Source organism: Dermacentor andersoni, chromosome 2 (genome assembly GCF_023375885.2).
Source record: "Dermacentor andersoni chromosome 2, qqDerAnde1_hic_scaffold, whole genome shotgun sequence".
Classification (NCBI taxonomy): Eukaryota; Metazoa; Arthropoda; class Arachnida; order Ixodida; family Ixodidae; genus Dermacentor; species Dermacentor andersoni.
Window position 1 is genome coordinate 160,513,246 of NC_092815.1, and position 15,909 is coordinate 160,529,154.

At 44.7% G+C, this 15,909-nt stretch overlaps 1 protein-coding gene across 2 annotated transcripts in view; it reads left to right on the forward strand.

Annotated features, from left to right (window-relative positions):
- Positions 1-15,680, forward strand: part of nmdyn-D7 (nucleoside diphosphate kinase homolog 7) — a 36,833-nt gene extending 21,153 nt beyond the window's left edge. For both annotated transcript variants that reach the window (XM_055076447.2, XM_072286580.1), the window contains 4 exons: positions 337-405; positions 3,878-3,991; positions 7,679-7,786; positions 14,298-15,680. In XM_055076447.2, the coding sequence (XP_054932422.2) occupies positions 337-405; positions 3,878-3,991; positions 7,679-7,786; positions 14,298-14,330 (324 nt within the window). In that variant the 3' untranslated portion in view covers positions 14,331-15,680. The remainder of the gene's footprint in view (positions 1-336; positions 406-3,877; positions 3,992-7,678; positions 7,787-14,297) is intronic.
- Positions 15,681-15,909: the final 229 nt, after the last annotated feature.

Consider the following 15,909-nt stretch of genomic DNA (forward strand, 5'->3'; position numbering starts at 1 on the left):
TCTCTCTTTCTTCTATTCTATCACTACCTTCCTTTCCCTTATTACTGCTCTTTCTCGTTCCCCGCCTCACTAAATTTGCGCATGCAAAATTGATTGCTAAGCGACATTTTGCAAAATTGTTTCGCCTGCAGGCATTTGGACCTCACAGTGAATCAATAGGGATGTGGCTGTTGCCCCAAGTTTCCTAGCCTTTTTCGTCCTTCAAAGCAATTCCGATGGCCATTTCTGCCGCAGTTACTTTTCAAAGAAAGCTTGGCACTTTCCGGATCTGCAATTCCCGTCTGTCCAACTGCAAGCACAGTTGTATTTCTTATCCTTCTTTCTTTTACAATGCAGTTCCATCTAGATTGCGCCAAGGCAGAGGAGTTCCTCTTGGTGTACAAGGGTGTTGCTCCAAATTACACCGTAAGTTTTTCTTTCCTTTTTTTTTACTTTGTCAAACGACGTAGCAGCTGCAATATCGGTAGCCTATAGAGCTGTATTCTAAAACGTAGCGTTTTCCAACGTCCCCCAAGTTTCCACACTTACTCCACGCGCCCCCATTTATAGCCAGGGTGTTCAACCGAAAAGTTTTCGGATTCGGCTCGAGTTCAGGTTCAGCCTTCCGCATATTTTCTGGTTCAGTTTAGGTTCAGCTCCGGTGCAAAAATATCGAACTGGTTCACACGTATTGATATCGGTTTAGAATTTGAGAGAACTAAAATATTTAGAAAACGTTTCTCCTCCTCGACCTCGAATTTATGTGACCGAAAGACAGTTTATTTGTGTCCTCACGTGTCGCAGATTATTGTATCTCTGATTACGCAAAAAATTTTGTACACTGCGACCCGAGCCGCGCTCTGTGGTTTGTTTTCGAAAGCTCACAGTACACAGGCTTGTGTGACAGCTGTGTTGCCCTTCCAAGTATTGTTCTGTTCTGTAGAGCCTGAAACCGAACTCTAATGATGCACCGTGCAGGTTTCGTTATTTCAATAGCTTGAAACCTAGACGCTGCCACGTTTTCGCCACGAAGCTGTTAGCTCGACTAGACACTTTCGAAAACGTTATATTCCAGATTCTCACAATTTTCTGGAAAAAAAAATTGATCACTCATGAAGTTTATTTGAGATACTGTGCCCAAATGTGGGAAACGTTCAAGGTGATATGCAGATAAATGTGGGCGCCTCTGCTTTATTTAGGTGCTAAATGAAATTTGCTAAAACTTCGTTTTGGGCCGCCTTAAAGGCGACATTTGAAGCGCTTACGAAGTTTCCCGCTCGTTAAGAAGGAGTAAAGGCAGCAGGAATTTCATAAAGGAAGTAAGGATCATGATATGTGTGTACTGTACCGAAAGCATGAAGTGAGTAGAATAATTATGTACCTTGAAAATAATAACTGAACACTGACTTTCGCACAATTCTCATGCGTTATACTGGGCGAATATTTCATTTTCCCCCATATTCTCCGTAAACTATGCCAGGTACTTTGTTTACTTTTCGTTGAAGTGGGAAGCATATTGCGGGTTACGTACAATAAGTGTCTAATGTGCACACAATAATAACAGTCTTTGTGGAAGATAACTTGTTGAAGCGTTCCAGAGTATCATATTGCTGTTATCTGCATTTTTTCCCAGAGTCCCAAGAGAACTATATATGGCACCCAGTTCAAATTCGTTGGAAATGAAGAGGGAGGGGGGGGGGGGGGGGCACTTAATTATTACTGCAAATATTAACTGAACTTCTGCCTTATTTGGGTACGTAGTTGTTTTCCCCTTGTCGTTCAATTAAACAAACCACCTGTTTATATTTCGTGGAAATATGGGGAACGTTACGGCTAATGCGTAGGTAAAGTGGAGTATGTCTGGTTTTATTGCCGTCTTTGCGATGAATCACGTATTTAAGTGCTTCAGAGCGTTATAAAATGGTACGTTTTACGAGCGGCACACGATTTTAGACCACTGCCGGCATAATTACAAATACCACAAGCGTTGGCGTAGCCAGGATGCAGAGGGGGGAGGAGTCGACACTCACCTCCCTCTGAAATTTTCTAACTAAACCCTCCTTCCCCTTTCCCACGGAACAAAGTTTCAGGAGGCGGGCTAAGACAGACATGGACGAAAGAAAAATTGATAACCCCATTCCCTACCGTGAACAGAGGTGCAAGCGAAGCTCGAGATCCGCGACTCTTCATTGTCGTAACGCTTGGGCTTCGCGCTCCCTCACGGCGACGTCGGCACGTCGACGACGAACCCTTTCTCGAGCGACTTCCCGGCGGCGTTCATGAAACGCCGCCTGTTCTTCCGCCGAACGCACGACGCGCAGCCCGCTCTCGATGCCGTTCCTTCAACGCAGCCTGCTCTTCGGCAGAACGAACAAAATGCCGCCTCCCCATCTGACTGCCAGGCCTGAACTGGCGGGATGATGATAGTGATCTAAAGAAAGGAACGGTGGGCGCGAGGCTAGCGAACACGTGATCACACCCTTTCCCTCCTCCGGAGGTAGGGGACGCCTGTGACTGGCTCGCGCCTTGCATTGCGTCTAGTTCTTCATAGATATAAAACCCTGCTTTAAAGGGTATGGTATGTACACTATAAGTATATATATACTATACTTGCAAGATTTCAAACGCGCGAGTCATACGCGGGAAACGTCTTAAAGTGCGTATTTTAATGGCAGGCAACTGGAAATTCTAAATGTAACTGCTCGAAAGAAAGAGCTTCGCTTGAAATTGAACTGTGATCCTGGAACGGTCGCACATGCGGGTCCTTTTGCGTTAGCGCGTCTATCGCGTCACGGGCTTTTTGCACCACTTTGTAGTTTGCTGTAGGGTTGATTGATATTAATTATTTTGTGACCACGCGGTCACTGCACCCAGGGGTTCGTACCAAGGGTTCGTTTCTCCTAGTTTAGTTGTCTTAGTTCGCAACGTTACATCAAGCTACAGCAATGGCCTGGTATCTCTCCAAGTATACCTGTAATAAGTGAAACAAACTTATGCCACACTGAAACAAGGTTAGTTCTCAATCCCATACGTATTTGGTCTGTGTGGATTCAATGTAGGGCTTTCCATTCCTCTTTCTTTCGCCGTCATTGTCCCATGAAGCATTGACGTCACACGTTTCGCCAAGCACAACCGTAATGACGGGCAGAACATTAAACGCTATACAGTTCTCTCATGAGTATAGTTGGATTACAACTGATGCACAGCCGCCCGCGTACAGCATTAAAACAGAAAAAGAAGTTCAGCGGAATTGTTAATCTCCCTTTGTGCGAGACTCACAAAGCACCGGCATTTTTTTTATCGCGTAAAAGGGAGCCTTGGTTGCATAAAAAATTAACAACGTAATGGTGACAGAACTGAGCTGAGGTTACTTGAAGTAATTTTAGCATTAGCGTGGGAATTGTTCGCCAATTACAGGGTGATTTGAGCATTTGTCCAACATTTCGTCTCTGACGTGACCTTCATAGGGCCCGCAGAGCCTTCTGAACCATTTGTCGAACCGATTCGGAAAGGTTCCTCCAATAAGTTCCGATTCGGGTACAGTTCCAAGATGGCGGGAAAATTACAGTTCGATTCATTTCCGAATAAGCTGAAAATACGGGTTCAGCTCTCGTTTTCGCTTCAGTTCCGATTCGGTTCGACACCCTCTTTATGGATATGAGCCTGTGCGAGTTCTCTGTACCCTTGTATCCCTAGTTCCCACTGTTGGTTTGTGTTTAAATCGTTCCGAGTTCGCTTGATTGATTTTGAGCTGCGTTGCCACTGCATCCTGCAACGCCGTTGCTTGTCGGGTGATATCGCAATTGACGCTGCCGCAAGAAAGAGCGAACACACATGCGGGCTCGTGTATGCATGTATTTTCTCTCTGCTTCTTCTCTGCTGGACGCCGGCGCCGCAGACCATGGTGCAACAACTGTGCAGTGGTCCCTGTCTAGCCATGGAAGTCAGGAGCTCGTCGGATTCCCAGAACTCGGCTCTGCACCTCAAGGAACTCGTCGGCCCGGCAGACCCTGTGAGAATGCGCGCCTAGATGCATTGCTCCTTTACCCTAACGCATACGTTATAAATGCCGCTCAGTGGTGTTTCAGTTGGTGGCCGCTTTTCCACGACAGGCAACGTGCACCATGCAGACGCAGAGGATAATTTTTTTTTTAATGACCTCTTTTTTTTCTTCTTTGCACGTACGTATTCACCATACTTTTGCGGGTTATAATATCGAAACGAGCCGGCTCATAATGTTCAGAGTGATGTTACGTATATAGTTTTAGAGGCGTCGAATACTTCAAAAAGCTGTTCTGATAACTCGGAATGTTGCTGCCCCCTGCAGCGAAGATTATTCACTATTATTCCTGCAGTGGAAGCCAAAGATATAGAGGAGGCACATTGCAGCCACGCACTAAAAAAATCAGTCCAGAGCTGCAGAGAATTCTAGCTTGTGCGCTGTGTGCAGGTAGCGGTAACGCGAAAATCGAGAGCTCGACGAAATCTCGTCTCGTCGGGATTGCTCATCGTCAAAGGTAAAAATTGACGCCGGCCAAAAAACATAAAATAAAATAAAACAAGACGGTTCGGATCCCTGTTCACAATGAAAGCAAACGAAAGGGAGAGGCGATTATGCACGTGCGAATAGATGGCGCAAACAGCGAGAATGAACGGAAGGAAGGCTGCCGCGATTGCGATTCAACTTGGTATCAGAAGTCTGCATTAGTAATGACCCGTCTGGGCAGACTAATGTCTCGCCCTTTCGTTTGCTTTCATTGTGAACAAGGCGCCCGTATGGGAGCCGAAACGCCTCGTTTCCTTTTGTTTTTATGTTTTTGGTCGGCGTCCGTTTTACCCTTGACTAGCAGTAGTACTAGCAGTACTTGCCGTAGTTGCAGTAGTAGTAGCAGTAGACTAGCAGTAGTAGCAGTAGTAGTAGTTATTACTTTTATCTGTTGGTGGATGGGGTTAAATTGGGCTTAACTGGAGAGGCTGGGAGCAGTACGACTCAAACTACTCCATTTGTATTATATCCCCCCAAAAATGGTTTAGAGTAACATAAGAATGACTAATTATCGAAAACAAAAAGAACGCTTTAGGGGGCACAAGCACTTCAAGAAAAAATAAACAAAACAACGAAGGCGAGTCACTGCACAAAATCGTCCCTGTAGTATTTCACTCACATGTCCGCACTTACATAAAAAAAAGTATTTTACTGCACTGAAAGCTGTTCAATCAAGGCCACTAACAGGTCATGCTCCAAGCATTGTTCCACGGGACAAAGGATGATTTGAAGAGCCCAAAGTTTAAAGCGTATCTATTGCCTTTGCTGGGTGTATCAATGGCCAGCCTAGCAGCACGTGGGCTAAGTCCCTGTCCGCCTCTCCACACGAACATGAGGCGGAGCTTGCACGATGGGGGAAAAAAAGGTAAAGAAAGGACCGGGGGTTTATAAGGTGCCAGAACCATGACATGGTTATGAGGCACGCCGTAGTGCGGACTCTTGGTTAATTTTTACCAGCTCCTGTTGTTTAAAATGCGCCCAATGCCCGGCACACGGGTGTTTTTTTGCATGTCGCCCCCATCGAAATGCGACCGCCGCGGTCGGGATTTGATCCCGCGCTCTCAGGCTTAGCAGCGCACCATGAAAATGATAAAGAAAATGTTTTGTGCATGCCCCGCCAAGGGGAAAGCGGTGAACTACTTCGAACTTTCAAAGTTGTTTGATATGTCACTTTATTATATCAGGTTTATTTTTTTAACGTACTGCAGGCTCATTGCGGCCGATGCAGGAGTGGGTGCGCGATCAAGTTTTGTGTACAGCAACAACACAATATTTATGGAGTTATTTGCAATGATAAACTTTCACGATGAGAATTCAATATACTGGATGGTTTACGAAGGAATCAATGCTATTCCAGCACACCGCGATGTTCGATAGATTTTATTCCGAAGAGGTTCATGCAGATAATGAGATTTCGGTATTTTGAAGTGGCCATGGCATAAGGTGTAAATAGATTTTTGTATAGAAATGATTCTTCGTTGTGAAAATGATTACAAGTTCGCACCCGTAAGCACTACAGTACCCGAAGTACTCGAGTACTTTGAGTAGTCTAAGTGCGCAAATTCAAGGGCTACTTTTGGCATGCGTTCTATTTTGCTGATTAAGTGTTTTTGATAGGGATTTAAGATTAAACCGGCGTGCTTGGTCTGATTAGTGTCTTATAAGCATTTAGTTTGCCATGTACGGGAGCTGTACAAAATTTCCTTTCTGGCATACGGCTGAAATATGGGGTGTCCAATTAAGACCAGACGTGAGGTTATGACCCAGATATTTCACCTGATCACTTTTGATAATTTCCGCGCTTCCAATAGTATGTATAGATTTAAGTGGTGTTTTTTTATTGACAAATGAGATGCAATGAGCTTTTGGCGTACTTAATTTTGTACCCCAAGTGTTACACAAAGAGTAGAAATGGCTGCAACGATCTATCAAGTTTTATTTGATCGATTGCTATGTACAACTGTGTAAACAACACAATCGTCGCCAAAGAGTACCATCTAAATGGGACCTTTAATGGAGAACTGGAGGTAATTAATATGCATTAGGAATAAGGGGGGGGGGGGGGTGCAAGAACTGACCCTTAAGGCCCTCCGGAACAAACATCAAGTTCTTGCGATATATGTTTGTCGATCGCCCACCTTGTCTTTCTCTTTTTAGGAAGCTTGAAATTCATGCTATTATTTTACTTTGAATACCAAAAGCTGATAGTCTCGTAATTAAATCTTGACGTGCGCACGTAATTATGCATACCTTAATATGTTATCACAAATCATGTCACATATCATCTATATATATAGTTCCGGCAGAAATACTCCATTGTCATGTCTACTTTTGTTAGCTGCAAGAGTTCCAAGCTTTTCGCTCGCGAAGATAGAAATAATTAAAAAAGCCGGTACTAAGGTGAGTGAGTGACACGACATCTCTTTTTCTCGGGAATTGATGTTTAAGTGGTAGGGTAGTTAAAAAAATAGGTTGTTTCAGCAGACTTGTCACCAAACTCGACTACTTTTCTTCAGATATGCCAAAAATCATTCTTCATGGTGGGTCTTGTAGTAATATATATCGCACTCTCCTTTTTATATTATTGCTTTAAGACGTCTTCTTATTGAATATCCGTGGCAGTGAGTGAGTGAATAAACCTTTATTGGGTTCAGCAAAACACGGTAAAACGCGGCCGTTTTAATGGTTTAGTGCAAGCCGCTGTTAAATGACAAATGCGAACGTGTTTAAACGCAGGCTTCGAGCTTTCTTTAAAACATTCCCATGGGACAGTTGAATTATGACGACGAAGACGCCGATATCGGTGACGAAATGAAGAACGTGAGGCAGTGTCTCGTCTCGATCGTGTATACTCGCCATATGTTGCGTTTTGCGGCAAATTGCTGTAAAAAAGTAATTGCGCATAAATTTCGCCCCCCTTCCTTGCTCTGTAGATTATTCTACTCATTGTATACGTAGTCGTGCGTAATATAGCGCTCGTCAGTACTCACCCCTCAGTTCAGTTACAGCCTGTTCAAGCTTCAATGATCGAGGAGTGAATGCACATTGAATTCAAAGACCCCTGAGGGCGTCGTGGTGGGTGGAGGCCAGCGTCCCGCAAGCGAGTCTGCCGCGATAGCACTAATCAGCAGGCCGCCATATTTTCCTCGGCAGGCTCTCGCGAGGAGGTTGTACCCGGACTCCCTGCGAGCCGACGTGGGAAGAGACCTGCACAAGAATGGCGTGCATTGCACCGACGTGCCCGAAGATTCGGGGATCGAGGTATGCGCAGCAGCAGGTGGACGCTACAGATCGCACGTGCAAGTGCACTAATACGCTGGCTTTACAGTTGACAGTCTAATCTAATTGCTCGCGCCGTGGGCGGTAACGAACTGGGTATTTATTTATTTATTTATTTATTTATTTATTTATCCATACAACACAGGTTCCAACAGGAGAACTGAGTGATGGGGGAGTAAGTACAACAAAATTACATAAAGCATAAACAGGAATGTTGTTAATGACTACAAAAATTCTATGCAATACTGAACAGACAACTTTACAAGAAGTGAGTGTAGAAATTCTCACGGAACGTTTCACGGTTCGTGAAGGAGACAAAGCTGTCACGAAGATCATTGTAGAGTGCAATGGTTTGTGGCAACGCCGAGGAATTAAAAGCGTTGGTTCTACCAAATATACGCGTGAGGCTGCGATGGTTATGAAGACGCCTATAGAAGTATGTACTGGGTCTACAACGGGCAACTTGTTCTTGGTTGTGCCGTGAATGTATTTGCGTGTCAGACTTAACAGTGCGATTGTTGTACGGGTACGTAATGCTTGAAGTCTGCGTAAGTCTGCGTAATGCGTAAGTCTGCTTTAATTCGTGTGACACTAGAGTGCCGGTCGCAGTTGGATGAAATGAATCTTGCAGCTCTGTTTTCTACTGCTTCTAACATTGAAATTCAGAAAGCTTTCCGTTGGTACGAGGCATTCACCTGGGTATGATAACTAGAGGTGGGAGAATATTGACTTTTTCTAATGTCGAACCGAATATCGAATAGTCAAATGCCGACGCAAATACAACAGGAACATTATCACGGACAATTGGGATCAGTTTCAAACACAAGATCATTATAATTGTCATTAAAAGAACTGCACGAATAGCCGCTCGAAATCATTGCGTCGTAAAACGGCAACGAGCATTCTTTGGGTGCTTCCCACGGTGCGACCCCTTCGCCCGCCAAAACGACAGCGGAGCCCCGCGCTGACTATTGACGGGTCGACTTCGAGGTGGCAACCGCCGCGTTCTGTGGAAGCGGTAACGACCGTCATGACCAGGGTTCTTACATCGCTGCCAGCTGACCCTCATGGAGAGCCCATTAATTGATTCGAGGGTCCAACGTCGATGACTTACTTGGGAACAGCGTCAACTTCAGTTTCCCTATTGCCGCGTGTTTGCGTGGCCCGCATGCGGAGGCGATCGCGCAAGATTTGGAGGTGGAGTCCGGTGGAAGGGTGCAGGATTTTGCGAATAATTCTACCTATGATTGGCTGAGACACGCTCATCAAATTCCATCGTGCAAGAACGACTGTTTTAAAAGCGAGGACATGTCTATATTGCAGTGAGGTGTTCTCGGACATCTTGTGCGCTCAGACTCGGACATGCAATGCTCCCCGACCTGGAGTGTGCTCCTATATCTCGGGACCAGTTGTTAGTTCTAAATATGTAAAGTAAACCAGGACGACCCCCCGTATAACTCAGGCCTAGCTACCATGTTTTAGGTGTTCGGGCGGCCCGAGTCCGAACCACAAACCCCCAGAGCCAGATCGCAACATTTTTAGAGCCTGGTCATGAACGAGCTTTCCGAGGATGACGTGGAGCTGTATGACTGGGTTTCCAAAGACGATAATTAATGGTTGTCGAAAAAATATCAGAAGTTGTCGAAAAAAAAAAGTCTGCTGAAGTATTTGTGTGCCGTGGGCACAATAAAGGGCCCGTTACAAGGAAAACATCACTTGTTGTAGCGTAAAAGATGAAACTGCTACATGACTAGACTGCAAGAAACACTAGTTGGCAGGCCAGAAGCAAAAATAACCGGTTATCAGGTCACGGACGAGAAGAAGGGGAACCGAGGGGCGCGATTTTCTTATTCACAACCATATGAAGCCAAAGGATAACGAAGCCAAGGAAAGCATATGGTAAATTATTTGGAATTATTGAAGTGCGAAAATTAAAAGCCCAAGTAAATGAAAGTATAGAAAAAACAAAACGACTAGCTGCCGGTGGGTGTCGAACCCACAACCTACGCATCGTGCTACGGCGACGGCTGATCCCACGTCAACATTCTTGGGTATTTGCGTGTCTGTGCAAGATCAAACCCGACGCGTGTTAGCCAGTGCCACGCTTCTGCACCGAAACCGAAAACGAAGCTTGCATTATCGATTTTGTTTCTGCATTGCTTGGAAAACCTGCGTCGTCGTTTTACTTCTGGTAATTTGCGATAGATCGTTCAGCGGGAGGAGAGCAGTAACTCGATTTTAGCAGTCGGTGGTTTGCGAAATAGTTGCTTAGTTTCGATATTCGAAAATACCGAATAGTTAATTTCCGAAAACGAATCGAATATCGCACACTAACTATTCGCATTCAAAACTGCAAATATTCGCCCGCCGCTAGTAATAACATGTCCAACATCTCGATTGGCTGACACTTGCTCTTACAAAAGAATTTCACAAGAAATTTTTATAAATAAGGCACAAATTCCGAAAAAAAGAAGGAAGCTTTCGTTTATATCCACTTACGCACCTCGTAAGCCCGCAAGCGAAACGTGATTATATATTCCTCAATCTACCATATACATTCCTGTTCACGTACCATTTATCTGGGGATTTATTTATTTATTTATTTATTTATTTATTTATTTACTTATTTATTTACAAAGACCTTATAGGCCCCCGTAGGAGCATGACGTAAGAGGGGCATAAACGGAGACAATACTATAAGAGCTAGTAAGCATATTATGTAGCAAGTGGCCACTTATTTTACATTTCTAATGCAAAGCATACAAACACAAGGGATACAGCTTACTTTCAAAATGTAACTGATGCGCAGTACAAACCAGAATGCGACTGAGAATTAACAAAGAAAAGCATTAAGTCGGTGAACAGATTAAAAGGTCGTAATTGAAAGATGACTGCTGGCTTGGTTGCGGTAGGAATCATGTTTTGTTAAGAAAGCGATATCATCGGGCAAATCGTTCCACAGAGAAATGGCACGTGGAAGCGCAAAGCTGTCGAAGGTTAATGTGTGACCGAAAATGCGCGAGTAACCGAAATTGTTATGGAGGCGTTTTGACATGCGCAAAGGCCTTTCGAGAGGTAGTGGAAGCAGCCTGTTACCATAAACGTACTTGTGAAACAAACAGAGAAGTGCGATGCAACGGCAAGCTTCAAGTGAAATGATGTCATTATTCTGTTTAATCTAAGTCAGGATAGTGAATATGACTGTCTTATCACTTGCCATACGCATCTAGGCCCGTATTAATTCACGAAATGCCAGCCAGTCTTGATGCTGGACATATTATTAGCAACGGCAGCCAGCGAATGACAAAGAGCACTACGATCGAAAACGTTCATGTCATTTTATGCGACCCACTTTTATATGGGTACAGCACGACGTAACATGAAAGAAAAAATTACAGAGCATATCCAATCTGGATCGAACCAACGACAAGCAGTTTGCAGCCGAGCATTCTAACCAACGCGTTCACCATGTTCACTTATACAGCATATAAGTGAACACATTGTATTTGCTGGAGCAAGTAAGCAGGTGTTACAATTGGTTGTTAATTGTGTATAACATCGAAAAATGTCTAGGACGAGCAAGTATGTATAATAGTGTCGTGAAATTTATCTTGTAGCGCGAATAAGGTGTATAGTTACAGCGAAAAAGGAAAGTTATCGCACGTAGTGTAGGTTTGAAGCGTTACCGGAACTAGCAAACAAACAAAAAGAAAGAAAGGAAAAGTGTGTACAAATAACATTCGATTCCTTGCTATAAGTTATAACTGTTATTCACAGTAATTCAGTTTAAAAATCAGAGTCACCGTGGAGTCGGACATTTCTATCTGGTTCTATGACTGCATACCAGGCATTTGACGCCATTGGGCAAAAAAAGGACTTTCCACATCCGCCCACCATGGCTCTGAGTGGCGCTGGTTAACACTCCTAGGATAGATCTTGTAAAACATGGAGCCCAGCATGGAGGAAGAGAAAAAAAACCTAGGTGGGAGCGTCACGTGACAATCTTGAAACCTTGCGTGACAGTGCCCACAGAAATAGTTCGTGTGTACGTGCGTGTGTGCGCTTAGGTTTTTTTTTTTTTCCTCTTTTTTTATCCTTCTTTCTTTCTCACCTATTGCATCCCCTTTCCCCTCCCCCAGTACAGGGTAGCCAACCGGAGATCATCTCTGGTTAACCTCCCTGTCTTTCCTTTGCCTTTCTCTCTCTCTCTCTCTCTTGAAACCTAGTCATAAAAAATTTAGAGGATTCGGATCAAATAGGCCCTCCCGTGATAGGTAAGCGGTAGATTTAGCCGGCTCGCTTTGGTTGCCTCTGCTGCGGGAGTTTATGAATATGCGCACATAGTAGGCGTGGCAAACGCACGCCGAGGCTGAGTGAAGGAATTGAAGTGTACGAAGCAGTCGAGTCTCGATCTGTTATGCCAGTCAGCCAATGCACCGAACGACCACGCGGCTCGCCGCTTAGGCAAGCAGCAGACATGCAGGCGCCGAGGCTGTAGCGAACGAAGGCGTCCGGTAATTAACCGTCATTGTGCCCAACAACCCGCCATGATCACCTAAAGTACGGCTGGTCTTGTTTCGGGGAAGTTTCAGGAAAACGAGGAAACCTTTCGCACTGCAAACGTGTGAAGGCAACCGAGCCGCCCTTGCGACGGCGATTCGTCGCGTTTGGGGCCATCTTCTAGGAAGCAATATGATGTCTCGTCCCTGCAAATATGTGCAGGCGCACAAGCGGGCGTCCAGGGCCCGCAGCGACTGCTTTCCTAGGTGAACAAAAAATTCGTCCCATTTTGTGCCTAACGGCGATGGGCTGCCGAGCCGGGGACCCCGACCATATTTAAGGCCATGCCGGCCCATTGTTATGGCTGACGGTTCCAGTCAACGCTGTCGTTCTGCTGAATGTCTTCTGCCTCTCGGCAGACCGGCGAGAACTTAATAGGCGCGTATCAACAGCGTAACGACGTCGAATCACACAATCTTACAAAATAGTACCACCACCACGTAAATCTCAAGGGAAGGCGACGATTTCGGCGTTTAGAGTGCTGGGTAATGCTATTTGTTTATTTCACAACGAAAGGCGCCCAGCAGAACCTTTTACTAAGCGAACACGCGACAAATAACTATCCCGTGAAACATGTCGTCTTATCCTATATAGGTGCAAGACAGCGGAACAAAAATTAGCAAGAAAATACGCACCGGAGTTTACGGTACACCACAGCTGGTTCGACGAAACAATAGACCACGCTCGGGCATTCTCTGGACGGTTTTCGAGGTGAGCGCGCTAACTGCGCAAGTGATAAGCGCAAGTGATGCTTTGAAAATTATGTCGTCGTGGGTCTGGCTTCCCAGTCTTTCTCCATGTTCCAAGGCAACGCGTTTGAAGCGAAGAATTAAGTATGGACAGCGGGGCTAGTTGGTGGTGATTGGCATCATGAAACATCGTCAAGAAGAAAAGAACAACACGAACGCCGGACTTGTTTTCCGTGTTTTCCTATCTGTTTTCCGTGAATAAAATTCAGTTGAAGTCCGGCGTTCGTGTTGTCCTTCTTTGTCGTCCGTGTTCAAATGTGCGCTGGAACGATGTTTCATGAAGCGAAGAACGACGTCCGCGGTAGCAGAAGGCCACGCGTTATACTTCCTACGTGCCTCCGTGCCTTTGACGGCAGGCGCCACTAAAACAATGATCGTTACCACGTACCAAACAATCACGAATGGCCCGGCAACAATGTGGGCCTATTCTTACCCAAAAGGCACCGCGCACAAGGCCCCAGAGAGCGGAAGGGGCGGCTTCAGAGGAGGTTGGCTAGCCGAGGCTAGCTGAATCAGCTGACGCTCCCTCCTAGTTTTTTTTTCCCCTTCCCTCTTGTACCCAAGTTAGTGGACGGATTACTGGCCGTCGCCGCAGCACGATTGGTAGTGCAACGAACGCGTAATGCGTAGGTTGTGGGTTTGGCTCCCACCGGCGACAGGTTATCTTTTCGCCCACTTTCGTTTCCCTTTTCTTCGTTATTTTCTACATTTCAATTTCAACTACAGCTAACTTCCCCGATGCCTTCCTTGGTTTCACTGTCTGTTGGCTTTATGCTGTCATGATTAACAAAATCGAGCCCTTCGGTTCCCCTTCTTCTCTGGTCTATTTCAAGTAATACGTCTCTACTGTATTTTTTTTTTCTTGCTTCCTTTCGCGGTGTGAGAAAGGAACGGAAGAGCTGCATCCTCTACACTCTTCTGCCCACTTCCTTGTGTATCGTACGAAGTTCATATAAGCCAAAGTGAAGAGAGAAATAATTGGAAGTTCTTTTCAGGGACTCCTAGTAATAATTAGTTAAGTGGGCTTTTGTGCATCAGTTTCTATTGTTTTGCCTGCTGTTGCACGTAAAAGTTCCGCATGTTTCTCGGGGCACATGGTCCGTAGGCGTCCACTTATTGTTAAGTGCATGCCGAAAAGTGGGCTTTTGCTTCTGTAGTCAGCTCTCACCTTGGTCTATTTGCAGGTGGAATTCTTCTTCCACGCTGGAAAATCCTGAAGCTCCGTGAGAAAGAATAAAAAGTCCACGGTGCTCATCGAAGGCACGCCTCACAAGAAATTGATTATTTTTCATCGGCGTTGCTTTAAATTTACAAGGAAGAGAGAGATTCAACAAAAAAACTAACTAGAACAATAGTAGCTAATTTATCTAAACGCCAAACAACCATGAGCTTAACTCAGCCCAAACTTTTCAGTAAGACTACAAGTCTAATACCATCAGCAAACCCTAGGAATGTAACTTCCATGACCACAAATTTTTCTAAAGCGCTCGTTAAAAAAAAAAAAAATAGGCGTTTGCTAACGGGATCATCAATTTCCTGAAAACAATGAAGCAGGACCACATTGAAAAGAAAATCGATTGCAGCAGGTGGAACATGAAGTACGATGGAATAAGCGGCCCCTTCATGCCCGCTCACTGATGCGGAAAAAAATCTCGCAACTCTTGATCCTTTGAGAAAGTTCTAATTGAATTGAATTGAATTGAATATATCTTTATTTCCAACAGATTGGAGGAGACAGGGAAGAATCATGAAGCGAAGAACGACGTCTGCGGTAGCCCGTCCGTCTGTCTTTATACAAGAACGACGTCCAACTGTCTTTATACGTGCGAGTAGTAAAGACAGTCGACAAGAAACACAGCGTCATTCACTAAGTCATTTTACCATGAATTGAAACTGGCCGGAAAGACCCGCCAAAATATAATATCGGTTGCTTCCGAAAATCTTGGCGCTCACAGGACGAAGCAATGAACATTTTGCCTGCCGGCCTTTTACCAAAACTGCGAAGCATAATGAAGGAACCCGTTAAGGTTCTTTATTTCTTTTTTTCTTCTTAAAAGCAGCCTATTTCCTCACAGAATTTAATCCATGCGAGAATATCCTTAGCTATGATAGCTACGCTACCAAGCGACTACTGTTCACCGGAGCCGAACAACGCGCTTTGCTGGTAAGTAAAAAACGCCACCAAAGCGCCAAGTGCAAGCTACATACAGCTAAGCTATGAATGAATGCAATCGGGAAGGATTCGGCAATGAAGTGGACGTAAACAAGTGGCTTGAACGGCGCACGGAGCCATGTAAGGTGAAAAACATGGGTAAATTATAAACTCCATTGGCTGTTTCATTTCTTTTAGTTGAATTCATGAGACTGCCAACAAACGAGACATTCCCCTTCTCTTTTCTTTCCTCTCTCTCTCTTTCTTTTTCGTGTAACGCCTCCTTGTACGGTTGTACACATTGCAAAGCATGGTGTGTATTATTGCAAATTTGTATTATTTTTTTTCACGAGAAGCTTTCTCTATGATACTTAGCTTCCAAGCATTGTTATAACGAAATAAATAAGGAAACATAGCTCGAAGCGTTGTTGTAGTGTCCATAGAGAAGTTACATTTCTTTCAGAAACTTGAAAAATGCAGCAACTCGGCATAGTGTTATTTTGGTCAAGTAGAAGAAGAAACGCAATAAATTTTGCCCTACTGAATCAAATATCGAAAAACAGGGTCGCTGTATTGCTCACAAAAATTTTCACAGAACATAAATGGGAGGATATTGAACAGAACATTTCGCACAGTGTAACAAA